The sequence below is a fragment of the Rhea americana genome, unplaced genomic scaffold (assembly GCF_003343005.1).
Source record: "Rhea americana isolate MKP2758 unplaced genomic scaffold, rheAme1 scaffold_101, whole genome shotgun sequence".
In the NCBI taxonomy this organism is placed as follows: Eukaryota; Metazoa; Chordata; class Aves; order Rheiformes; family Rheidae; genus Rhea; species Rhea americana.
This window is the reverse complement of record NW_028185051.1, coordinates 805335-832331: the sequence shown is the minus strand read 5'-3', so window position 1 is coordinate 832331 and position 26997 is coordinate 805335. Positions and strand designations below refer to the sequence as shown.

The 26997-nt window shown below is 37.3% G+C and overlaps 2 protein-coding genes across 3 annotated transcripts in view; one reads left to right on the top strand and one right to left on the bottom strand.

Annotated features, from left to right (window-relative positions):
• HLCS (holocarboxylase synthetase) overlaps positions 1 to 22318 on the top strand; it is a 132437-nt gene extending 110119 nt beyond the window's left edge. For both annotated transcript variants that reach the window (XM_085304724.1, XM_085304714.1), the window contains 5 exons: positions 7518 to 7585; positions 8527 to 8687; positions 12072 to 12186; positions 15676 to 15889; positions 16132 to 22318. In XM_085304724.1, the coding sequence (XP_085160850.1) occupies positions 7518 to 7585; positions 8527 to 8687; positions 12072 to 12186; positions 15676 to 15889; positions 16132 to 16303 (730 nt within the window). In that variant the 3' untranslated portion in view covers positions 16304 to 22318. The remainder of the gene's footprint in view (positions 1 to 7517; positions 7586 to 8526; positions 8688 to 12071; positions 12187 to 15675; positions 15890 to 16131) is intronic.
• Positions 22319 to 23981: 1663 nt separating this feature from the next.
• Positions 23982 to 26997, bottom strand: part of SIM2 (SIM bHLH transcription factor 2) — a 52897-nt gene continuing 49881 nt past the window's right edge. The window contains exon 11 of the mRNA XM_085304736.1: positions 23982 to 24938. Coding sequence (XP_085160862.1) covers positions 24211 to 24938 — 728 coding nt within the window. The 3' untranslated portion in view covers positions 23982 to 24210. The remainder of the gene's footprint in view (positions 24939 to 26997) is intronic.

Here is a 26997-nt window from a genome sequence, read left to right as displayed (position 1 = left end):
CTTATGTTTTATAAGGGTTATAACACCTGGACAAAATWTAACTTAATGCCAAATAATGTGTCAAACTGCCATCCACATGGCTATGCATGAACCATATATTGTGCATGGTAGCACATATAGAAAATAAGAATATGACCAAATATTCAGAATTTGCAAAAGGTTCTATGTGTATTTTTTAATTACATTAATTTTAGACTGACTGATAGTCTTCCAGTAGTCAAAGGTATGTGATTCATGTATAATATTCACCTAAGTCATAGCTTTATCCTTCAGTAAAAGTAGAAATGTGCAAGYAGCAAAGTGTGAAAAAAAAAGCTTATAAATTAATACTTGATRAGGAGCTTTTGGAAATTTAAAACAGATTCACGTGCTTTTGGCTAATGAGAACAGAGGTAACTGAGAAATTTGTATGCAATTTACTTAATTATTTTTCAYGTTAAAGATTTTTCAGAAAGAGTGCTGAGCTAGCTGACAGGTCCTCCAAAAGTAACAACTGATGTGGACCACAACAAATGTCAAATGATAYGAAAACATGCTACCTCTTGTTTTAATGCAGAAAAACTGTTGTGCTTATCTTTAGATAGAGGGAAAAATAGAAAATTATTTTTCATTTAGCATTGGATTAGGAAAGCTAGAAATGTACTACATCTGTAGGTTCTTAGCAGCAACCGAATTATCAGCATAAAACTACCAGTGTCTAAATTTGAAGCACAATATAGTTGCAGACATAAAAAAGCCAAATCATATAGGAAAAGTAAAACGCTTTCAGAGTATCTTCTTTAGYGTAAAGTAGTTCTGTGATGTTAAGTATAATTTGAGTAATACTTTGAGTAATAAAGGAAAAATTATGACTGTAAGTAAAATAAGTGTTTTAATTTTATAGGTCTTCTACAGTTATTTAGCAAACAATAGATTTCTGATGAAGTGTTTTATTTTTTTCCAGTTTGCAATGGAAGCCTCTGGAAAAGATTCCGGAGGCGGGCTAATTAATTTCTGCTCTGCTTTTTCATTCCTGTCTTAACAAACATGGTCGGCCCAATGTCTGTTGCTCTACATCAACCCCAACTACTTGACAGGCTATTTGGGAGTAACTTCACCCACTTCTATGGTGGAACATGGCAACTATTTAACACCGCACATGATTTAAGATAGGAAATGAAGGATTGTCTAGGTAAATTGCAGAGAAATGTTCGTAAGGAAATGTAATTACCCAGACTAGAATTTGGCCAGAATACAAAGTTAAAATCTCTTTGTATGCAAAAAGTTCTCTGCTTATTTTTTTATCTGAAAGATGACTTTAAATAAAGATCGTATGAATTCAGAACTGTTTGCTGTGGATTACTTTTGATATGCTATAGCTTGAGATTCATCATACTATAGTAAATCAGTGAATCCAGTGCTAATTTAAAACAAATTTGTCACCTACTGAAATGCTGTTGTTTCTTGGTGTATGGTATGGGGTTAAGGTTTTCCTCTCTGACAGTGGCCAAGCTTGTGCACTCTTCTACAGTGTGATAAAATTACRGCTAAAAGTGACATAACTACAGGCTACATTGATCTGTATATTTTAAATTTCTTTAAGGCATTTGTAACTTGCTTTACTTYGAACAAGAATAGTTAAATCTGTTTTTGATCAATGTGTTTATAACTTTTTATTCCACTCTGAAGATTCTATTCTTTACATATTATGATAAATATGTTTCACTGCATTCCAGTAACTATTCTGTTTCCTAAATCTTGGCATTGGGGTTCATTTTTAATGAAATCTGTTTCATTTCCATTCATTCTATGTTAACTTTTCAATATGCTTCGGGTAGTTTTTTCAAGAAAGGAAGGGTCATGAATTGAAAATATTACTTTTTAAGGGGAAAAAATAAATTATTTAGAATGGTGAGGGTTTTTTTCGTTTCAAATTAAAAACTGAAGCAACTTGAAGTCCTAAACTCTCCTCACATCTCTCTTGGAAACTCCCTCCTTTACTGTAACTTTGTGGTCTTGATGATATTCACAGAGCAGCTGATTTACTGAATAAAGAAGTTCTTTAAGTTTTGAGTTTTGGAACATTACCAGTGTGTCTGAACCCAGGTTTCAAATTTTACTGGCATTTTGTTGGCAAACCAATTTTTTGGAGTCCTTTCTTATTTGGGTATGTTTCCTGACACCTTTGGCTGTATGGTACTGTGTTTTAAAATTCTCTTTTTCTTTTTTTTTTAAGAGGAAAAGCCTATAAACATATACAAAGAATTAATTATAAAATAGCTGGTGTAAAAATAGAGACAAGAAAATTACCGGCTGAAAAATGCAATGAGTAGAAAAAAATGAGCATTTACTGGTAGGCTTATACACTATCTGTTCTGCAGCCCTGATTCTCAAAGTAGTTCCACAAGGAAAATGTGTACTATTCTGAGGCCATAATATGGTAATTTAAATCCAGCATGAGTACATGAATGGTAAGAAAGACATGGTTTGGTCTTCCCTTCTGTCCAGAGGCTCCATGTTCCTGCTGCTTCTCTTTTGCCAACAGCAGTGTTCATTTACGGTGAGTCAGATTAAAGAAATGATCCAGCTGAAAACTAGCTCKTGTGACTTCACCCTACATACAGTCTTGCTATATGTTGTAATTAAAAAAAAAAAAAAAGTTTAAGAAATAGGGACCTAAAGTTGAAACTATATTCTTGTTAATGCAGTATTCTCCAAGATTAGCCAAACTAGCCAACGAGCCAAAGTGTATATAAATTGCTAACCTATATTGTTCATAGTATAATACCATGCTGAAAATGTCACGACTAATATAGTACAATCTTCTTTTTCTAGTTTTTTATTAAAGTAAGGTACAAGAAACTAGCAGTCCAAAGTTCCCGTGTGTTTCATAGTTATGCATAAGTCTGGGACATTGTAATCACTTGTGCCTTTTTTTAGTGATGTAGGAYATTAATACATCCAAAGAGTTTAAAGAGAACTTGATACTAAATGATCCTTTCAGCAGTAGTGTTGCTGTAGGGAAAGCCACTATAAAGTGAAAAAAGCTATGAATTTTTGCAATAGAACAGAGGAGTGTATTCATGTAGTAGTGTATTCTGGCACATATATTGCCTGCTGGATATAGGCAAAGTTATAACAGTTCAGAGCAGTAAGATTCCTATCACTTAAGTAAGCCGCAGTAAGATTAACAGTTTAGGTGTTCTTTTACCTGTCTTAGCTGTGGGAGTGAATCTTTTGCAAGCCTTCAGTTTATTTAGGAAATCAGCAATTAGGGCACAGAAAGAAGAAGATGGGTAAAGTTAAACATTAATTGAGGCTAGCAAGAGAGTATAAAAATGACTTTAATCAAGGATTCTACTCAGATCAGGGGATTCCAGTGAATAGCTTGATTTCCAGGCTAAATTGCTAATTTAGTAATTAATTGCTAATGGCTAATAGCTGACAATTTCAATGAACTTAAAGGACAGATAGAAACATCAAAAATACCAAGTTTTTGTACATTTTCTAGAACTGTAGCATCACTCAGGTTGGAAGGGATGCCTGGAGGTTTCTAGTTCAACCTCTTGCTTAAAGCAGAGTCAAGAGTGAATTCAGACCAGGTTGGTCAGGACTTTGTCCAGTCAGTTCTTGAAAACCTCCAAGGCTAGAGATACTCTATAGCTTCTCTGAGCATCCTATTTCAATGTTTAATTATCCTTATAGTTTTATGTCATTTGCAAACTTGATTAGAGTGCATACTATCTCCTCCCACAAGTCACAGGTAAAGATACTAAATGGGGTAGGTATCAGGATAAACCTCTGAGAAGCTCTGATTGTAACGAACCTCCATGTAGAATAAGACCATTAACCACTACTTTTCAAGCCCAAAATCCTGGCAGTTTTTGCTCATCTAGTAGTCTACCCACATAGAGCACAATGGCAAAGTCGGATATAATGGTGATGGGAAAGACCGTATCAGAAGCCATACTAAAGTCAAGGTACATCACATCCACTGCTCTCCCCTYATCCACAGGTTTAGTCATTCCATCATCRATGGTAGTCAGGTTGGTCAGGCATGATTCATCTAAGTCCAAGATTGAGGAACTTCTATTTCTGAATTTACCCRTGGACTTACTAAGGGCAAATCCAGGAGCAGAAGCTTCTCAGTCTCCTATTCCATAGAAGTCTGCTGTATGTTTGAGCTTGTCTATCAGGGATTCATATTCTCATGGAAACAGGTTTACAGGTAGAAGAGAGAGATCTAAATAGGTGCTCTCACTAACAAAAAGTCCCATGTGGACTTAGGAGTTACCTGTTCTGTTTGGCCAGCTGGCCAGTCTTCACATGCCGCCTGGTGGGCCACTCAGCACACACCTCTCGGAGTCAGCCACAGCATCGTGTAGCTTGAGGGTTATGAAAAGGAAGGGGAGGGCTGTGGGGGCTTAAGGAAACATATTAGTAGGTATACTGCTCATTTCCAAAGAGGGCATAATGGATTATAGCTATGGATATAAAGTAGTAAAGCAAGAATTCAGGCCTCCTTCGTGTCCAAAATAATATAAGAAACTGATCARGGGGCATGTTCCTTTCCATTTGGCTAAAAATACGTAGTTCTGTTTTTATGTTGTTTTTATAATATTGTCTGTAGATAGTAATTGTAGACAAAGTATTTGAGGGTGAGATTTTCAGACAAGAAAGTTGGAGCAAGGGGAGAAATCTGTTCATAACTTACCCTCTTGTGCCCAGGTATTTTAACATCTGGAATGTTGTGCTGCCTCTTGTAATACTTCTGCAATACTGTAACACAGCAGGATGCATTAATGAGAGTTTCAACCTTAAACCCACAACATCAATGAAATTTATAGTTGTCAGGCCGTTAACATTATTCAAACATAGTTTTTGTGGTTTCAATTCCCATTTTATGTTCATGTAGGAAGAAAAGTCATTGTGTTGACTAGCCATGAAGACAGATTCCTCCTTAGACTTGAAATTTCTATAAACCAATTAAGTATTGTTTATTACTCTTGACAGCATTCATAGTGTGCATTACAGGGGGGTTTTGTATTTGTATAAAAAGCAGTGCTAGACTCTCTCTCTTAATATTTCAACTGCTTTAATATTCTTGAGCACTAAAAGTGCCTTTCTCACGTTTTGGAAAATACCACAAAAATGTTCAAAGCAGAGAAGAAAAATGTACATAAAATCCAAGTGTATTTTTCTAGAATCATAAGTGCTGTCTAATATTCCACCTGATGAGAAAACTTGTTTTCAGGTGTTTCATGTTTCTCCTATATCTCAGTGTGATCTTCTGACTTGTAGAGCAAGATGGCTGGAGAGCATAGAAAAGAACAGAGAATTTCTTGAAGGCAAAGATTTAAGAAAAAAATGTGGTGAACATTGTGATTAAGTCACTCTAGTAAACTAAAATAGTTAAATCTGCAACTGATTAAGTTAAAAGAAAAGAAGGGAAGTCAATATGTAAAAAAACGCACATACAGTTACTCTTTCTGGTAAGGAAAACACAATTTGTTTCTTCTAGAAGCAAACAAGCACACAAAATTTACAATGTTCAGAAGTTCTGGGTTTTTATTATCTTAGGCTTTATGGTAATTCCAGAGCAATCTCAGAAAGTAGTAAAAATAAATCTACCTGTCTCTTGCTGTATCAACCTGGGTATTAGCAACTTCCCCATGTTATGTCTGTCTTAAAGAATTTCTCCATCGCTCTTAAAAGTGCAAACTCTGTGTCCAGTATGTTGCTCGTTGCTGCCAAGCCTCTAATAACTACAGTCATGTGCTCCGTTAATCATATCTCTTTGTTCTGGAAGTCTTTCTTTTGGTTTTATAATTGCTTTTTTTCTCCTCTCTTGTTATTTGTATCCCATCATTTCTGCGCTTGACTTTTTTTTTTTTTTTTTGCCTATTTAACGACTAATATGAATGGAGACAGAACGGATACCTGCATATTTTGACAAAGCCTGTAACGTCTTGTAACTGTGCTTCCAAACTTAAATTAGATTTCCATGTTGCAATACCATGAACGCGGTGCCGTAACTGAAGTCCGTCCCAGAATACCGTGTTGAAGCCACCTGGGCATAAAGAACTACTCAGGGTTTTCTGCTGGGTCCCAGCCTAAGTGGAGGTGTGCTTTTAATGTTAAAGGTTGATGGTAAATAGATGATCCTAGTCTCAAAGAGTAATTCACRGTGTCCAAAGGAAAGAATTATGGAGCTATATTTCATGTGAAATGGAAGGGGACTGGCRGAGCGATCTTCTGGCCCTTGCTCTTTGAAAATGTCTCTCGCCGATTCTGTAATAATGTGGGAAAACATCTGTTGGGCTTTTTCTAGCATCCGACTGTTAAGGTTTCTGTCAGTTGGGGTTCAAATATTTATAATCAGTGAAGGCATTTACGATCCAATCTTTGCATGGGCCCTGAAATAACCATTTTGATGGTGGGCAGAGCGCGCCTGCCGTTTGAAAGGTATTCTGAGAGTTTGGGGGTCCTGCTTGCGTCCTGCTCGTGCCCCAGCGCCGGCAGCTGGCCGAGGCCCTCTCCTCAYGCCGTGCGGGAGGAGAGAGGACGAGCCCCCTAGCTCCTCGCCTGCCGCTTGCTCGCGTTCAGAACCGGGCCCGCTTTCCGCCTGTGTCGCAAATTCRGAGGAAACAGGTCTGAGTGATCCTCTGCTGATCTGGATAGCGCTTATCTCCAGGACAGGCCCACTTTTATGTGAACGAAGAGCGCTGTACTTGTGCCCGTCCTAGAAGCGGGGTTTAGCCTATAAATCACTTTCCGGGTTTACCGTGCTGGCCACATCTTGTATATCTGTTTTATCTATTGTGTAAAATAGCTCTTCGCAAAAATGCGAGGTGAAGAAGGATCACGGTACAGTTCAGATCTGCATTAAAGTGGCTTGAAGCAAGTTCTCACAGTAGGGTGGTTTTTTTTTTTTTTTTTTTTTTTTTAGTCTAGCGTTGACTCATTTGGTGGTGTTAAAGTGCACTTTCTACTTATCCCCTGAGGAAAGTTAGTATTCTTTTAAGTGAAACTGTTTTAAAAGCAGAACACAAACCTAAAATAAGCCAGTGTTCTCTAGAGTTCTCAGAAGGTGTAGATTTATTTACTGTAGTTAAATCATAATTAGTTCTCAGGGGATAGTGTATCTTTTAAACTGCTTTATTGCCACCATATTGGTTTTCCAAATAATCAGAAACTGCTGCTGTTATATTCTGTAGTATGAACAAAAATTTGCTTTAAGTAGAAACAAATGTCTAGAATTGCTAGTTGTCACTTACTGAAGATAGTGACATACAAAAAATAAGCACTTCAAGAAAATGTGAAGAAATACAAAACGTGTGTTTTCAGAAGGCACCTTAAATGAACTAGTTATAACTTTTTTCAGCATAATAGATACAGTAATATTTTACTTGATAGTTTTTCAATTAATCTTTTTTTAATACTTCAATATTACCTTATATTTAAACATAGATTTTCATGAAAGCAGCTCAGTGTTCCAGCYGATAAGCTCTTTTTATTCTTTTTTTTCCAACTGGCAGGTTAATGTTCAAGTTGCCTGAGGAGATGGGTTTAATAGCAATTGCTGTTCGACAGACACAAGGGAAAGGTCAGTGTGTTTCCTTCTAGTGCTAATAAATGTATCTTAAACATATGAAGTAGGACATTTTAATGTCACATAGCTGTGTTAAAGATATATGATGAGTATTTTTGATATAGTTTATTGAAAGGTGGTGCCCTCTTCTCCCACTTAAGCTGTGGTTGCAGACTTGTTTTTAGACCTAAGATTTTAGAGACCAAAGTAAGCATTTTTAGGATGTTAGATGGCTTTTGCAGAAGTGATTTAGTGGGCTTCTAGTTTCTGCCAGAAAGTCCAGTCATGGAAGCTGCCATCACTGCATTTAGTGTAATACAAATCAGACCTCCAACTCAAAACTCCTGATTGACTTGCTCAGGTTGCTTTCATCTCCAGGACTGTCTTGAACTGTCCTGTGGGCTTTCACAGTCTTTTGCAGGTGAGTAGAAGCAGTTTCTGCCTGATTTCCAGGAAGATGCTAGCTCTGTTGTAAAAGCCATGCTTTTTTGATTAGAATAACACAGTGCCTAATATACTAGCTCTTCTTAGCGCAGCTCTACATGAAAATGGTTGCCTCACTTTTGGCTCAGATCTGGCTTGTGTCCTGTTGAGTCAGAACATGGACAGATTTTGTAGATATACACAAAGTAACTTCACAAAGATACTTAAAAATGCCTTAGAACACAGCTACAGAATACCAGAAAAATCCTTGAAGCAAGTCATTTGTGATGTTTTAAGAAAGTGAGTAGCAGGATGCACATTAAAAACGTGCCTTTTTTAAAAAAGGAAAAGCTTTGCACTTTAACCATTTTTATTTCAAAATTAGTTTGGAAATTCCTTTACAGGCCTTACTGTAGATTCTCAAATGGATACCATTGAATCTTTCTCTTGTTATTGTCTCCATTAACAAAGTGAGAATGTTTATACGTGTTTGTTTTCCTGTGTTGAAGTTAACTTTTTTCTCCTTTCCGCAGGTCGTGGTGGAAATGTTTGGCTCAGTCCCGTGGGCTGTGCACTGTCCACTTTACATATCACCATTCCTCTCTATTCCAACCTGGGCCAGAGAATCCCTTTCATTCAACATCTAGTGTCCTTGGCAGTGGTAGAATCAGTTAGATCAATACCAGGATACGAGGTATCTCATTTTAATTTATGTCAAAAATGCTGTTTCCAATTCTACTAAATGTAGATTTTAGCTCAGTATGTTGAATGACTGAATGCTTAATGTAGTTCTTCAGCACCAATTCAGTGGTAAACAACAGTGGTAAATTTAACCTTCTTACTTAGTTATTTATGTATATTAAGAGATCTGGTTTACATATGGTGAATACTCTATCCTGTCGAGCTGATTAAGAATATTACACTCATTTCACTCATAATCTGATGAAACTTAAGACTCTGTCTTCAGCAGTAAAGACAGTTTAATTTTGGTTTGTCTAACAATTTAGTTAATTTGTTTTGATTTTTGAAAGAGCTGAGGAAAAGGGAGGAGGGAAAATGAATAAAACTGACAAATCCTTTTCTGTTTTTTATTTTTTGATGGTGCAGTTTCAGTGGTCGCTTTATCCCTTCTGAAGAATTTTTCCAACCCTTGTTTAAGGTTGAAAACTGATTTCTAAAGCAAGAAGTTAGGAGTATTGCTCTCAAGAGGGAATCAAGTGTCCTGTCATCAGTATTAAAATGAAGAACCAGTCTTCTTCTTCACCTCATATATCTTCTTTTTAATGTTACCATTTCCTAATATTTGCTAACTATAAAACTTTGGTATTTTACAGAAGTAGTTAACTAAAGCATATGTTTCCTATATTACACAAAATCAATGACTTATACACATTTACACATGAACTTTATTATAGTGGCACCCAGTAGCTTTGCTGTAGTTTAGGGTCTGTCAGCCTTTCTATTAAAACCTTCTAACTTCAGTTCTTCATGACTTGACTATAAAAACAAAATGCTTCAGGCTAAAATTTGCAATATAAAATATTTGGCTAGGGGTGAATAATTTAACTATTTAAAATAGAAGGGACAGAGGACTTAGTTATATAAAATATGAGAGTCTGACTGAGGGAAGGAGTTAATTTATGAATCGAGGTGTTTTTGCTTCCGTATGCCTACCCTGGTGCACTATGGCATTTTTTATTTTACTCCATTCAAGAGGAAAAATGCAGCTGACATACTAAATATTAATATAAAAATAGAATGTATTGGTAATACATGTCCTGTGGTCCACCAAACTTATTTTGCTACTTGCTGTCTTTCCAGTAGTTTTTATGACCAAGACAAAGCTATTGAATTTTACAATAGAGAAACACACATTAAAAATTCTTCTAGCAATTGTCTCAGAGGATATTTGGAAGGACTGAATTTTGCTGTTAGTGATCACAAAGGTAAATGAAATGGATACATGGTTGTTGATAATTCTACCATCACCCTAGGCTTGGAAAGAAAAAGCTCTTCTTTGTCATTGTTGAGAAGTCTTTTTTCTTTTCTTTTTTTCTGTGATAAGAAGGGAAATCAAATCCTTGAGAGGAGTTAAAATAGGGTACGGATCTAGACTCAAATTTATGTTAAAACAAGGAAACTCGAAAAAAAATTATCTGAAACTCAATGCCTACATTTACCCTTTAAGCCTAGGTAACGCAGAGCTTTTCCTTCTGTCAGATGAGCATACAGGGCATACAAACTGCAGTAGCTGGAAACAACAGGCTACGTTATAGCTGAGCTTTCATTCTTAGCTCCAGATTTCCATACCTTCGTGGGCATAGGTCAGAACCTTACTATTACTCTAACATACCTTGCTGCGGTTTATAATACTCAAAGTCCATTTCAGGATTTCCGTACGAAAGCATCAGATATGTGCGTCTCAGTTTCTCAGCCAGTCATCATTTGTAAGACTGTGTTATTAATGTTCATAATTGCAAATAGACAGCAGTTGATGTCCTTGAGGGCAACTCTGGATTCTCAACGAGAAAGTCAGATAGTTCAATAGTGAGCAAATGTTGATGCTATGGATACAAGTAGCCCTTGTTTCCAGAGGACTTTTTGGTTTCCCATTCTGAGAACAGGAAAAATCTCTCTAGTGAGTTCCATTCTCATTGTATTTTTGTAACCTTCTCATAATTTCTTTGACACACTGGTAGTTGTGCCTTTATCTTGTCGCTCTGTTTTGTGGCAAACAACTCAGGTCACCACTGTGAAGATTATGGTGTGAAAATACCTGGGTGATTTGGTTACTCTCCATGCTTGCTAGTCGCTTCATTTGCAGTTCTAAGCGTCTTGTGTCTTACAGGTGTATGTTTTTCCTTAAATACAATCTACTGAATATATAGCGATTAATTTGCAGAAAGAATAGTGACCTCTCCTTTGTGTGCCTTCAGAGGGTCTCTTAACACTGATCATGCGGTTTAAGTGTGGGATACTTTGTATGTCTCAGGAGTCCTCTGTAAATGCTTTCACAATGTGAAGAGTCAAGTTGTCTTCTGTAATGAATATGAGTCGGTGATACTCACTTCGATATCTTTGATAGCAAAATCAGTTAGTGTTTCCTTTCACTGTATGCATAATGGACTCCTCTCTGGCCTTTAAATCTGTCAGGAAAGTAGCCATGGACCCAGGTGCAGTTTTCACACATCCTGTAGAGGGATTTCATAATCTACAATAGGGGGGAACGCGACTCTTGTAGTCCTGGAGCACCTCCCATAATTTGCCCCTTGGGATACAGTCATATGCAGTTTTTCAAACTCCAGGAAGCACATTTGCTTTCTTTTTGTGTTTAAGTAGCTGGTGCAAAGTTCAGTTCAGTTCTGTGGTTTCAACAAAAACCTCTCTATTGCACTGGAATGGTGTCATACAGCACAGTTTGTGTTTCCAGCTCCACGGTGTTGCTTGAGCATAGCTGCCGAAAGCGCGAATATTTTTAGGACGTTTGTGGAGTATTTACATAGTTGTGAACTGGAATTTTGCCTGTCTGCTGAATTTCCTTTCTGAAATTCAAGATGCCATTGTCTCCATGTCTGGTTCGTGCAAGGGTCCTCACATACAGCGTTGGTTTTACTGTGGACTTACTCTGATTGTTGTCAGGTCCATTATTGCTGCCACAGTTCTCATCTTTCTTGAGTGTATCTTTTCAAATCCTTAGTAGGCACTCATGAATGAGTGAATTGAATTTTATAAAACCTTACAATTTTGAGATGATAAGTCTCTAATACGTATCTGAAGTCCCTCTTTTGGCTACTCTAAGCTATTATTATCTACAAGAATTGTTTTTTTAATAAATGCTCACTTTTCTCCAGCAGCTGCCAGCTCCATAGTAAACCATATAACCATGTAACTATGACTTGGTCAGTAATGATTGGGCAACACTTACGTAGGTTCTTATTATGAAGAGTGGTGGTATCATATTCAGTGTGGCAAAGAAGTACAGAAAATACAGAATATAAAGTGATGAAAAAGTCGTATTCTTATAGGCAATTTCAGAGAGCCCGGTGTTTCTAAATGTTCTATATTCTTGCTTTTTTAGGGTATCGAACTGCGAGTAAAATGGCCAAACGATATTTACTACAGTGATCTTATGAAGCTTGGTGGAGTTTTGGTGAATTCTACACTTGTTGAAACAACATTTCATGTACTTATTGGTAAATGTCTATTTTCAAGCTGTTTTATACTGCTTTTTCTAGAGACATTTGTCATTAATGTCTTTATGAGTTCAAATGATAAGGGCAAGAACAAATAATGACAGAGGCTTGAGAAAATAAAGCAGAATATTATATCAAAAAAAGCAGAAACGGTAAATGTCTCAACTCCTTGTAATAACTTCATGTGGTTGACAGGGAGATCCTAAATCCAAGCATTGGGGTTGGTATAGTGGGTTTCAAAGAAAAAGAAAAGGACGACATACATGTTACTGATGTTTTCAGTTCAGCTTTGGTGCTTTTTTAATTTGTTCATAACTTTTTTCTGGTGATATCTTTCAAAAAATTGGAATATGTGAAGCAGTGAAGCAGCAGTGAAGTAACAATTTGATTACTTAGTCACTCTCTCATTAGTTCTCGGAAAAAGTAAAATTTGCAGTCATTGGGAAGGCTGGGGGAGCAAGGAATGATGATGATCTGTTTGTTCATTTATCTGGATTTTTTGAAGATGAAGAGTCTACCTAGAAGGCTGATTCTAAAAAGATAGCAAGGCCAGTCTCAGAAAGACTGTTCATGTATTTTCCAGCTGGTCCCACTGCTTAAAACACTGTTTTAGTGTAAAGACGTTTGAGTGTACAAATAAGTATTGACATGTTTCTATCATTGTCCTGTCTTTTTCCAAGGCTGATAATTAGCCTGCTAATTGGTAGGGAATATTTTTCCCTTAAGCAGCAGCAGGTACAGATCTGCCACACATGCTCCGATACCTGCCACAGGAAGCTCAAGGTCCTCATCCCCCCAAATAATCATCTGTGTTATGTCTAAAAAAATAAAATGAAAGTTCCTTACCAAGTCTAGAAGGTTAAATAAGAAGCTGATTTGCATTTGAACAAAGCACAGTATATAAGTAAAGTATTTTGCAAAGAGAATATGGACAAGATACAGTTTCTGTCCAGAGGATGTAAATTTTAAGGTGCAAACAAGCAAAACAGCTGAAGTAGTCATCACCTTCTTCTATGAAACATGCTCAGCCATTAAATTTTCTGTTTAATTGTTATATCCCTATTTTTAAAATAATCTACAAGTGCAGCATGGAAGTTGCACAGAGATGCTTAAAGAATCGCACTGTGCCCTTTTAGGCCTTTACTGTTTCCATATACTTTTTCCAGAGCCTGTTCTAACCTGAGTTTATTACAGGGTAACACAAGAAAAGCGAAAATGGCTCAAAAAGTAGTTCACTGTATCAAATACCTATTTGCATATTATATTTTGATTTTTGACCTACAGTTGTGTAGCATAAACACCAAAATACTCAAATGCAAGTGGATACTTACTCTTTGTATTCTCTCTAATGTCCGTAGGAATCATCTTGGTGAGGTTAGGTCAAAGGTATATACAAAGATGTACATTTTCTTCAAGGTACTTGCTGTTGGTAGCTTCTAAGATTAAAAGTTTTTTGTCACATATTACTCCAAGGATCTTCTCCATGGTCTCAGTGATGGTGTTGAGCATTGCGGTGGGTGGTTCATGGTATCTAACAGTTCTTGTGTTAGTCATAGCAGCGAGAGCAAACTTCCACAACTGGAAAAATGAGCCAGATGCACCATCCACTTTCTACAGTCATGCAGATTCCTTTCCTAGATCTTGCTGGTGCTGGGTGCTCGGAAAGGTTGCAGGTGTGGGGGTACAAAATCAGAGGCCACCTGCAGAGCCTCATTGCCAGGAGAAGTACCTCAGAAGAATAAGGCAAAAGACAAACCTGCCCTTTCATCTGTATCGTGTGTTGCGGCTTCGCAGGTGATGCAGTTTATGTAGTGACAGGGTTGTCAAGACTGTCTGCTCATACCTTGGTTTCTTTTAAAAGACACATTCTTTCAATATTAAAAAAAAATGGGGGGAAGATCTTAGTTACTGGGGGACTTTAAGAAGAGGAATTCTGCAGAAGACTATACTTCATTAATGTAAGGGCCAGATTCAGAAAGGACCTAGGTAGCCGAACATAAGTGGAATGTAAGGGGCAGAACCTACAGACTCGACCTACAAAAGCTCTGCCACCTGCTCAYGCATCTAGGGACACGTCTGTTCGATGTGGTGGAGAGCAGTGAACAGACGCTCAAGCTACTGAACATGATGCTAGCCCTAGAACCAGAAAACATGTAGCTATCAACACACTGCAAGGTCGGTGCCAAACGTGCATTTCTCCAGTAGGCAGTGCAACGAGGCCCCAAGAGTCTTGAGCACCTAATATATTTCTAACTAACTCTCGGCGATTTTGCCATGATGCTGCAGCCCGCAGGAGGGCTCAAAGGCCCCATGACGCACCCTGACAGCACTGAGCGCAGCATGATGCCGTTGTTCTTTCTTCACTTGTTCCGTACCAGAGTGCGGACAGCGGAGCTGCCATCTGTTAGYGTGGCACTTTTCTTCTTCCAGGGAATTTCCTCTGCCTCTTTCTGATAATGCACTTCCCTGCTTTCAGAGGAATCGATATATTGGCATTGATGGCACTGTGGCTCTTTCTGTAGGCGTTGAAAATGAAGAACTCCTTTTCACTGGAGAGAATCTTCTCATAATTAATATGAATTCTCTATATGAACACTCTCATTAATGCCAAATTTACAAAACAGTCCATGTGGAGCTTCCTGCAGAGGAAGGTGTGGTATGGTTGAACCTGATGGACAGGACTGGTGTTTTATCCCAAATTCTGAGGACATTAGGAAAAATAAGCAAACAGGTAATACAATATATTTCCAAACATCCCTTGAAGCCTATTTCAGCAGACTGCAAAAAAGGCCTCAGGAGCCGCATTTAAATAAGAAAGGCATTTTGCCAACATTATTCTASATGGAGGAATCTCAGAGACTTCTGAAGGTTGTGCTGTGGTAAGAGAGATTAAGCAAACTGGAGTCTTACCCCACAAACTTAAATCTTCTGGGCTTTTCACAGCAGGGCAAACAAGGCTTGTCAGCTGAGTAAAAAAGCTTAATTTTCAGAAAAGAAAATCAGCTAGCTGTAGTAAACAGAAAGGACTCTTAATTAAATTCGAGACTGAAAGATAAAACTTCATCTCAGAATATGATCAGCGATTTGCTCTCAAATAGCTGATTGCCTATTAGCAAATGAAAAGTTTTCCCACTYCAACGTTGCCAACCAATGTGTAACTAACATGCAGGTTAGCAGTTACCTTCTGCCAAAACCCCGCTGGTAGAGTGTTGTTTTGTTGAAAGGATTGCATTGGTTTTGCCCCTACAGTGTGGAGGAAGCATTTTAAGGACAAGAAACACACAGAATCTGGACTGTGATCWGTAATTATGCTACTAGGAAGATTCAGACATCTAAGAGAGTGAAKAAAAATGTTTGCTGGAAATATCCTTAGTGATCATTGCATCAACTAGTTGAGAAAAATTACTAACTTTTTAATGGTAATAAAATATTCACATTTACAGAAAAATGAACGTTTTATGTCCCATTCTTTTGATTTGTCTTCCTTAGGCTTTGGATTTAATGTGAGTAACAGCAACCCCACCATATGCATCAACGATCTCATCAAAAAATACAATAAGGAAGAGGGGACACAACTGAAGCCTTTAACTACAGACTGTCTTATTGCAAGAACTGTAACTGTACTGGAGAAGCTAATAGATATTTTTCAGGAGAAAGGGCCCAATGGAGTTCTTCACCGTTACTACAAATACTGGATACACAGGTAAGTGTAACTTTCTGTTCTTCTCTAACTTTCTTTTAAGAAGGTTGGAAATAACTCAATAATAACTAATTCTGCAGAAAGAAATGAAAGCAAGGAATAAAACATGCTCCTGAAAAACCAAAAGAACCAGTGAAATGAGAAATAAAAGTATTCTGCTAGACAGTAGTCCTCTATCCTGTTTTTAGTTGTTTGTGAAGTCTCATCCAGTTAACTCATAACTACCCGGTTCTCTTTATTTGCAGTGGCAAGCAAGTCCGTCTCCGCAGCGAGGAGGGCCCGGTTGCGTGGATAGTCGGGATAGATGATTGTGGGTTCCTTCAAGTTCACGAGGAAGGCAAAGGCATAGAGTCTGTGCACCCGGATGGCAACTCTTTTGACATGATGAAAAACCTGATAGTCCCAAAGCAATCGTAGTCCTCCGAGCTGACAGTGCAAAAGGCGGTTCCCTAGTATTTGGCATTGTGCAGCTAAACATGCTTAAGGGTGGCAAGGGTAGCTTATGGCTTGGTAGCTTTTTTTTTCTGATTTCTGATATCTCTGTTCTTTGACATGGATAATATCAGTGCTTTAAGAAAAAGTAATTACCTCRTTGCTGAAGATCTTTATTCTGCCAAAGTAATTAAAAAAAAATTACCTTGCTATTCTTTGTAAGCATCTGTTCTTTAATAGGAATCTGACTGCAAAGGAGTACTTTGCAATGAACAGAACTTACTGTTCATTTACACACTGTATTTAAGAAACTGAAGTAGCTAAATATTTCATTTTCAGAACATGTCTGTGAGCTTTCAATGTGCTTTAGCACAATGCAGTACAATCTTTAAATTCTTTTCTGCTTTTCTTCTAAGTAAATTCTGTTTTATGCATTGTCCGTGGTGGGCTAGAAAGAGCTCATCATCTATTGCTGGATTACTAGGCTTAACATGCTCTATATTCAGATTCAAGTCTAAGAAAAAAAAGCCCATTGAAGCCTTGCGAATTCGTTTTTTCTCCGTGAGGGCCTGTATAACAGTTTACCATCCCATGCTTCGATCTTGGGTCTGCACCTCTGTCATGGTTGCCRTGTGTCTTTGGGGAGTTTTCAGTCAGCACCTAAGAACTGTGGTTATTTATACAGATTTATTTGTACCGTGCTATTCTTAGTCAGTTGGATCTGAATAAATCATCTCCCGCCTCCTTTGAATCACAGTCCCAAGAGGTTTAGCGCCTGTAAGGATTGCCCGCTGGAGGCTGTAACTGATGTGTCACTTGGCTACAGTGCCCTTACCCAGGTTTTTGTAGGCGTTTTCCCAGTCAGGGGAGGGAAGTCTAATGGCTGAGAAGTCAATAGTAATTCTCTTGTACTGGTAGCGAAGGTAAGAGGTTGGAAGGAGAAAACGCGCTGCTCTCAAGCTCTCTGCTGTAAAACGCTTCTGCAGGGAGAAAGACAGGACGTGCATTTGCCTGTATCGAAGTTCTCTTCCGTTGTTGCTGTTTTCACAGCRCGTCCCAAAGCAGGGCAGCAGGTCGTGCTGCTGGCCCTGAAAGGCAAGAGCTGTAACACCTAGCCCCTTGCCGGGGAAGAGATGTTCTCGGGCTGCCACACGGCCGGGGCCGGGGCACCAGGCTGGCCCGGCCCTGCACGGGGAGCGTCCAGCGTGAGCCGCCGCGCGACAGGCTGGTCGCTGGGTCTTTCTCCGGGGGAACACGAATTCGCAGCAATGCGCTCGTCGCCGCCGGGGCGCTGACTTCACGCAGCTCTCCACAAACGAAAGTCTGTTGTAGGTGTGACGGGGCYGGCTTCGTTTCCCTCGGTACCATTGCCTCGGCCCTACGGGAGGTGGATCAGCCAAACCGRTCTCCGCAAGACGCTTGTGTCCGCTAGCCAGAAGTGGTTGTTAGGTTAACTTTCGCCTCCTGAACAACCTGGACGCGTTAGTGGAGCGTTCCTGTTACAAAGTCAAGAAGTCTTGAAGCGAGGCAGCTAATCTGTAAYGGCAATTTAGAGCTATCCATACATATTGGGGTTTAGGCATTTTGGCAGCAAGTGCTAGAAAGAAATTGAGTTCTTCCTATTATAGTTAGGATTTTATGCTCCATATGACAGTATATTTCTGTGTGTGCCTGGTTGTCTGTCCCCTGCGGTGTCGTTGTCCCGGGAGGTCTGCAGCGTACAAGACTGAGCAGCAACATTTCATAAAAGTTTATGGTGGAGTGTAAACAGCTGTTAATTGGCTTAGTTAACATAATATGCATGAACACCCATTTTTGTTTTTCCCCACCAGATACTGATGAAAAGGAAACTGTATTTTAATTTCAAAACTGCTTTGGGCTGTTAACCTTTGGCAGCAACCTTTATTTCAGAGTCAAATACTGACGCATGTTACAATCAAATGAAACTTGAGTTTCTGTTAATAAAGTTGGAATACAGAAAAGGCTCTGTTTTTTTATATTGGAAAAAGTAGAAGAGAGAAAAAGTAGAAAAGAAATGAAGACAAACACGGAAAATGTGCAAAAGTGTATGGATATCTTTGTTGTTTCACTTCTTTTCTACTTTTACCTTCAGAGAGCTTATGAGCAATGAATGCTGCCGCTGGTCAGCTGTGGAAAGCATAGTTCTGGTACGTTTTTTTCCCACCACAGAGTTTTAAGAGGCTTTAGCTCTGTCTCTCAATCCGAAATGTGCAGCTGAAACTCCCTCTCTATTTCGGTACCATAGAATATGCCTGCAGGAAACGCCTTTGCTTTTACTCAGCTTCCAGAGAGACTGGTAAGTGCCTCTGCAGATGTCTTTCAATGACCAGGTCATGCATCAGGTTTTGATTTGTATTGCTGCCTTAAAACATGCTCTCCCTGCACTAGGGACAGGTACAGTAGAAGGATGATGGGGAAGAAATGATAAAACATGCTGTTGTGTAAGGGCAAAACGGAGTACCTGCAAAATTTCACTTAGCTAAGCTGTCACAGACTCTGAACAGCAGGCAGATTTATTTTTTTAGTAGTAAAATGCTGCAGTCTTTCATGGCTGCTATCTATCCGTTTTGAATTTCTTCATAGCCTTCTTAATGAAAAGCATATTTTGTTCTTATTTTAAACTGTAAGATTATTCTGAAAAAAGTCTACTTTTGAAAAAAGCTTAGCATTTTATTTCCTTTCTGTAAATGAGAACTGGATATGTGGAAATTTTAAGTGTAGACATGCTGCAACACAGCTAGATGGTCTACACCACTTTGGTTTTACACTTCTTAGTGGCCTGTCCTTATGTGTATAAAACTGTCTGTTGTCTTGAGGAGAGGAAACAACCTTGAGTTAGATGAAACATTTGTTAGAACCTGACTTTTGCTTCAGATATACCAAAGAACTGCACAAAGAAAATTCCTGTTTTATCCAGAACAGCTGAATAAGGTCATTGTGCCTAGCAGCGGTTAATGTCAAGAAAGCCAATGAACCTTCTTATACCACGCTTAAGGTATATGGGGAAGACGGCCAGTAATCTTGCTTGGCACACCAAGAAAGCCACAACATTTTACTGTGAAAATCATTTTTATTGTTATTCTTCAGATACAGACAGACAAATATGGTGCAGAACAGTCTCTTAACATAGGTATGGAGAATCAGACAACTCCAGATCCAGAAGTAATGCACTGAAAATTTTTAATTCTATTAAAATGTCTAGATTAGTAGAACACCTCTTTCATTGTGAGCCTGTCATATCTTAAACCATTTTCTTGATGAAGTGCTTTCAGAAATCATCTACCGTGGTGCCCGTATTTCTGTGACTTCAGTTTTTACACATTGTGAAAATACTTATAGGTTGTTTTATTGATAGGAAAACTCCTGCAGAGCGTGTAGAGTGCATTGGCTTGTGTCTATGTTCAGAAAAATTAATCAGGTTGTGTTCAGACGAAACCAATGTAGTTTCCAAAGGTTTGAAAAAAATTATTATAATATACTTAAATTTAAGAGTTGAAGCACGTCTCATGACTATTAAAATGTTTTATAAGACTTCAGAGCATTTTTGAATATATACTTAGGAAATATAATAGATTTCAAGGGCTATTATATAGAAATAGTATTAAAGCATTTAATGCAACTTTTATTTCTTTGCTCTAATTCAGCTGCAAGACTTCAGAAGTCTTGGAAAAAGTCCTCTCTACAACTGCTTTGGAATATGTGATAGCTCTGTAAAAAAAATTTTGAAATGCAGCTTGAGATCTGGCATGAAAACAATTTGTGCTACGAAGAGTTGATTCCTGGGGGGAGCTGGTTGAAAGAAACGTTTGCATGCAGATGTTACTGTAGTGATGCATAGCACTGYTCAGACACCAAAGAAATTAAATGTAGACTGAGGTGAGAGCAGAGAACATAAACGGTGGCATTCAGCAGGCTGTGGCCGTGCAATAAACAATATACAAAAAAGAACTGCAGTGAAGAACTGTAAACTGATGTTGCATTTGGACATTTTGCATTAGCATGTTTCATTAGCGACTCTGGCTTATTATCAGTCCTCCAAGACTATTCATTTAAAATGTAATATGTGACTAAAATAGAATAAATTAAATTCTTGTATTTTGTAGCACATGAACTGTCATATATTATTACAAATTAAATAAAGTTAAAAAATACATGTTATTCTTACTGAAGCTTTGTGTTTAAAAAGAAATCAAACTCATTATTCCTTTGGCTACAGGATTTTATTAATATTTTAACAGTTTTGTTTTACATAATAAATAAGCAAAAATGCTTTACATTTTTAGGGAATACATACATAATTCTGAGCATTAATAGGTTGTTTGTTTTGCGTGCTTTTTCACCTACATTTGCCAGATAGCTCATACCTGCATCATATAAAAAAAAGCAAAATCTAATGTTCAGGGAAAAAATGGAGTAAGTTTTCTCTGTGTTTTTTGAAGTATAACTGAAAGGTTGAAAAAATACTTCATGTCATGTTTTGTGATTTTTAGGGAAATACTATATTCTGACAGGTATCCCATTCATAAAAATAGCAGTTCCATTTTACGTCAGTRATATGTTCTCAGAATTTAAACCTATCATCCACTGTGCTTAATTTCATTAAATTACTTCTATAACTTCTTTGAAACTACAGGCTATTGTGATCTGGGGAGAAGTCAGTTACCTTATCACCCTAGGAACATTGCAGTGTTTCTGTTAATACAATAAAAGCTCTGAGACATCAATACAGGATTAATGTTTCCAACTTTACTACTTAGAAAAATATTCTTTCTCTCCCTCTCTCTCTCTCGCTTGCTTACTGTGCCTAAACTCCCCTAAGACTTAAAATCCTATCAAGTCACATGATAAAGATACCTACTTCATGTGTCCAGACAGTAAGTGCGTCCATCAAGTAAGTATGCTAGAGAGAAATGAGGTTACTTTTCACAACGCATTCCAATTCACACTCTACTTATGTAACATAATTTTTTCCAATTATTAAAAACATTGCCACTGTCAAAGGCTGTAGCACACGCTGCATTAGGTGTATACTAGGAACATCTGCAGTCTAACTGACTAAAAGTCTATGTTTTTCTCTCAATCTAATTTACTCGCATTCCAGATGTGAATATGCAATTGGTGTTTCTATTTTGGAATGGCAGGAAAAATGTTTCACACGTTTTTTTAATCACAGATCTTTTCTGAAACCTACTCTGTATTATCAAATGTGAATGCATAATTGAGTCGTTATTTGCTAGCAGGGAAAATTCATGTATCTGAATATCGTACACTGTAAAACATCTGTGGGAGAATGATGGAACACCTCCTTTACTCGTGCTCGCTGAATAAAGCCTGAAAGTGTGAATAACAAGGTAGACACTGGAAAATATTTTGTGGTATTTACCTGAAAATATCAATGGCATTTTTTAACTGAGACCTAATTTGTATGTTCCCGAAAACATGTTTTTATAATGAGACGTACTTACAAGAACCAAAAAATACAGCAGACTGACTTTGTGTGCAGCAATACCACTAATGAGGTRTAAAGTGTAGTATGAAATAGTCATGCATCAGGTTTCTTTTTAATGATGCAAACAATGTCAGTTAGTCCTTTATAGGGCATGTTTTTAATTTAACAAAATTAACATACAAGTCTTAGCATAATTGTATCTTTCAAGAAGTCAGGTCCCTTCACTAGTAACACTGGTGGGGAAGGCTATTAAAGCCGCTGTGAAGAAGCTTTGCATCTCATCGTTTCAATTTTTAAAGTCAGAATGATAATAAAATTCACTTACAGCATTTCATCAGGACTGCTACCTTATCCAGTTTTAGAAGAACCACAGAGTACAATTATACTGAATATGTTGATATGGCTTAGCTTTTTTTGTTAAAAATTCAGTATTTTGGTAATGGGTGAGTAGGTATTTTTGTTGATATTTATCCTGAAAGATACTTTTTTTGCTTTTTTAGTAAATGAAAAAGAAGTCAGACAACTGTGAACTTCCAAGTGTATAGTATGAATTTTACTTTATAATAGTCTTCTCTGTTAGCCTTTGGAAGCAATAAAAATACTGAAAATTATTTTCAAACATCTATTTTAAAAGCATTTGTTTACCCATAACAATAAATATTCATACATGCAAGGAGGTAACTGCATTTTATTGCTGCATATAGAGACAGAAAATGTGTAATTAAAAAAATGTGTGTATATTTCATTACATCCATTAAAGTACTTTTATCTGTCAAGGTGCAATCCATGAGAAAGTTATTGTTCCATATTGCACAAACCAGGTATAAGCATTTTATTTAGAGAGAGACTCCTACAGAGAGTCTGATAGAGAAAGTTTGTAAAATGTAAACTAGCTTTGAAGTGGGCTAAGAAATAGAGCTGAATACAGCGGAGTCAGATCTACAATATCCTTCCTGTAAAATATGCTCTGACTCGGATGCTGTAATCGTTGATGGTTACACATATGGTGTAGGGAGTCATTCGTCATTTTATCAGGAGCACACAAAGAGTATTTGGGGAAGAGGCTGAAAGACAAAGTGGATTGACTGTTGTCARTAAAACACACGTTGGTCCGTACATCTCATTTCTTGATTTGTAAACTTTACAAAGAAGTTAAAAAAAAAGGCAGGGAGGGGAGGGGGAAAAATAGCTATTCCTAATATGCTGGGAAAAAATTAAATGCATGCTGTGTATGTTTAGCCTGCTACAGTTTATTGGTGCAAACTGAGATGTGTGCAGTGTTCAGTTGATTTACTCAAACTCTGCTTTCCTCCGATCTGTTCTCTTGTTTCCTTCTATCTATGCAATCTGTTTTTGTGGTTGTGCAATGATTTTTCGTACTCAAATTGTCCACTGGCTTTACTTGTGCATGAATCAGTCAAATATTAATCTTACCTTTGTGTTGACAATGAGATTTATGCTTAAGGAAGTTCAATGTGTTAAAGAACTCTTCCAACTTCAGTAAGTTTAAAATAAAGCGTAAATGTTCTTTATACCTTAGACTGTAAATAAAACATTTCTGGTGTTACTATTAAGATGTATTTTTGACTAGCTGGTTTGAAAAACTGCACAGTCTTCTCCTACAATAGTCATTGACACACACTTTTTAGTTTTTCTTATTCCATCGTTTTTATGGGGAATGGTCTTCAGTTCCTGTTACGTAATTTTCACCAATTTGCCATGTCAAGACCTGTAACCCCTTAACATGTATTTTATTAATCTGCCATGGTATCATTTCTAGTCAAGATGAATGGTGATGGCAGCAATCTCTGAACACTGACATCTATGTTAAATAAATCAAATTTAGAGTTAAAACAACTTTTGGATAATTAATAAATAAGCATTTTCCAAACTGAGTTTTGTTTAGTTAGTACAGCTGTATCATGGATACTAAAATCACCACTCTAAACAAAGTTCATTTGTCAGGACATTTAACACATGGATGGAGAGTTGATGTAAAGTTTTCACACAGTTTGTCAAAAAATATCTAAACTAGAGTGTATAGTGTATGGTAATGATAAAAAAAAAATCTTGAATGTATTTTGGGAAGTAGGGCTTAAGAGAAAAGAAGTTCTCCATATAAATCTCTGCATATAACACCTATCATTTCATTTTGTTGCACACTATAAAATAACAAAAATAAGATTTGCTACATGTCTTCTCACAAGCACCAGAGCTTAATCTGTGACAACAAAGCACTGAAGCTAGATGCAGTTTTTTCCTGACCTTCGAGGTACTGTTACACGTGGCTGCCAGGGGCACACAAGTCTGTCCCTCATTGACCTTCAGCTATGCTCAATAAATGTAACCATGTTTTCTCATGCTTTTTGGAAATCATTGCAGTTTGGCTTCTTAATTAAAAGTAAATATATTCTTATTATTGTCACCTTCCATTGGCTATTATTACAGAAGTTCCAATATAATGGGGTAGTGCAGATTCCTTGTGGTTTTCTGGAGAAGAAGCTGATGAGGGACTTTGGTTTTTGTAAATAAATGTATTTACTTCCTCAGAACTGTAGCCATAATTTTCTCCTACGTGTCCTGCAGCTGTACATGATGAAGTTTGAAACGTACCATGTTTGGCTAGAACACGGTGATAGTTTAGAAGCACAAACGGAACTTGTCCCGAGGCTCTTACATCCATCACACGTTCGCTTTCAGAGTCGTGATCAAGCTTTACAGTCATTCTCTCCTCGTTGTCCAGTTCGTCTAGATTTGAGGCATGATGACCAATATGCCCGTATTTGGGTTCTTTCATGCAAATCCTTCTTGTTTGCTCAATTACTGAGGGCACTGGCAGGAGATGACTTAATTGTCCTATAGCTTTAGACTGGAAACATTCCGATTTTGGCAGCAAGGAATTAGCTATTGAGTTTGAAAAAGAACTTTCRTTAATGCCCATTTTCTCTTGTAGGTCTCTGTTAAAAGCTAACTTGTTTTCTTCTTTAATGAGATGATGAGATGGCTGAATCCTGTTTTCTATTTTGCTGGATTTCATGATGCTGGAATCATAGATCTCTTCTTTGTACCTGCTGCCTGGCATGGCTGCTGTGTAGCTTGTAAAGTTGTCAGATAGAGCATCTTGGCTGTATCGTCTGTTTGATATGGGCACTTGCAGGAAAGAGAAAACATGTTAATTGCTGAAGACTGGCAATCATATAATAGTTAGAGACTGACACTTTTTATGACTGAATTTTAATACCCATTTGGTTTGGGCCAGATCCAAGTTCCACTGAAGTCATCAGAGACATTCCCATTTGCCTCAGTGGCTTTGGATAAGTCCCTTTAAGGCAGTACTGAAAAGTCAAAAAACATACAGAAGGCTAGTTAGTGCTGAGCAATTATGAAAATGTTTTCCTTATTACTATGTGAGATGCCCACTTGTTTGTTGGACTGTGTAACTGCAAATCACTGTCATTATTAATATGGTCAAATCAGGAAATTAATTGAAGATTTAAATATTTTGAAATGTGGCTTGCTGTCAAAGCCCTGAACTTTAGCAAGCTCTCTTTATAACTCCACAAATGATTTATCAAAGGAAAAGTAACATTTGCTAGATGTAATGTTTACAGTCAAACAGCATTCATCCCTCTGTATACTGGATTCTTGACCTTGTAAAGAAAGTGAAGAGTGTGTATAGTATTAAATACTGAGTTGTGCCATATTGAAGATTTTTGTTTTGTTTCTTTGAAAAACTAGCATCAGATATTAAAAACATCCATTGAAAAACAGCAGGAAAACTTGAATAATTCTGCACCTCTGCTTTTGATGTAATAGTAATATAGAATAAAACTGTATGTATAATTACAACATATACATGGTGAAAATGTTCAAGTTCAAATATAGGAGTACTAAACAGGGTATGTATTGAAATTCAGAACCAGATTCTTAAATTTTGTAGAGAGTTTGTACCAAGGTTTTCTATTCAGGCTTTCTTCTAAAATGTTTAGTAATTGGCTACTTTTCTCTAAAGTCTCTGTATGGTGGCTAAATTCATTTAACAATTTTTTTAATTACTTTCTATTTGGCTCACATAGCTTTTCCTTTTTGTATGGTCCTAGTTACAAATGATAAGAGAAGAAGCCACTGTTTTATCTCATATGGCTAAAATTATGGGTTTTTTTTTTTGTTTTGTTTTTTTTTTTGCACTGAGTATCTTGTATGCACAGTGTGACAGTTATACTACTGGAGCTGAAAAGTACTTGGCATATTTTGAAGTTTTACATTAAAGGTTAAATGAGGCACTTACTTACTTACCAAATTTCCCAAATTCAAACCATTTTGTGTCATGCTCACTGAAAGTCCTGAACATCTAAGTGCCTTTTGAAAGTGGGTTTTTTCTGTTTTTCTAAAAATTTTATTCAACATCTTAAGAGTTTTGGAGTTTCCCTGTACTGCTTGCTGACATAGCTGCACCCACTAATAATTAAATAATATTCCCTATGCTACAGTAGACTGGCAAAGCCTTCATGTATAACAGAGGAAGCAGAAACAGCTTAATTGTACCTTTTTTTATATGCACAGCTTCATTAATTTCAGAGGGAGTTGCACCACGTAATTAACATCAGAATTTAAGCTGGAATCTGGATCCAATTTCTCCTGGATCAACCCACCATGCTCTGAGAAACAACCACCTTTCAAGCTATCGTTTCTGTGTATATATTTTGTACTAAGAAGTACAGGTAATCCTAAGTGAACTGAATTATCGATAACTGTTGAAAGAACAGACCTCTTTTAGATCACAGATCAAAATGGGTTCAGCAACATGCTTAACTTTTAATTTAGTATAATTTTTAATACTATAATTATGTTATGGCAGTGTAGCTCTAGAGTTGGCATTCTTACCGTAAAGTAAGTATCCATGCTGGGAGTTACTGAAGTATAACTAACACAATTTAACTGATCTGGTACACTTGTTTTGGTGTTTTCCTAAACTCAATACAACCAAAGGAGTGATGGGTTCATTCTCTTACTGCGGGGTGAAGTGTGGTTTACCTGCTGGCTCTGGTCTAATCTGTGAACTGGAGATTTTTTTTCATTTTTAGAGCTAACACTTGTAAGAAAGAAGCTAAAGCATCACAGCAATCAAAGGGCCGGTCTTGTTATCTTCATTTTTGTGCTCTCATATTCTGTTAGGTTGATGGCTGTCCTCTGAGTAGCAAGAAGTAAT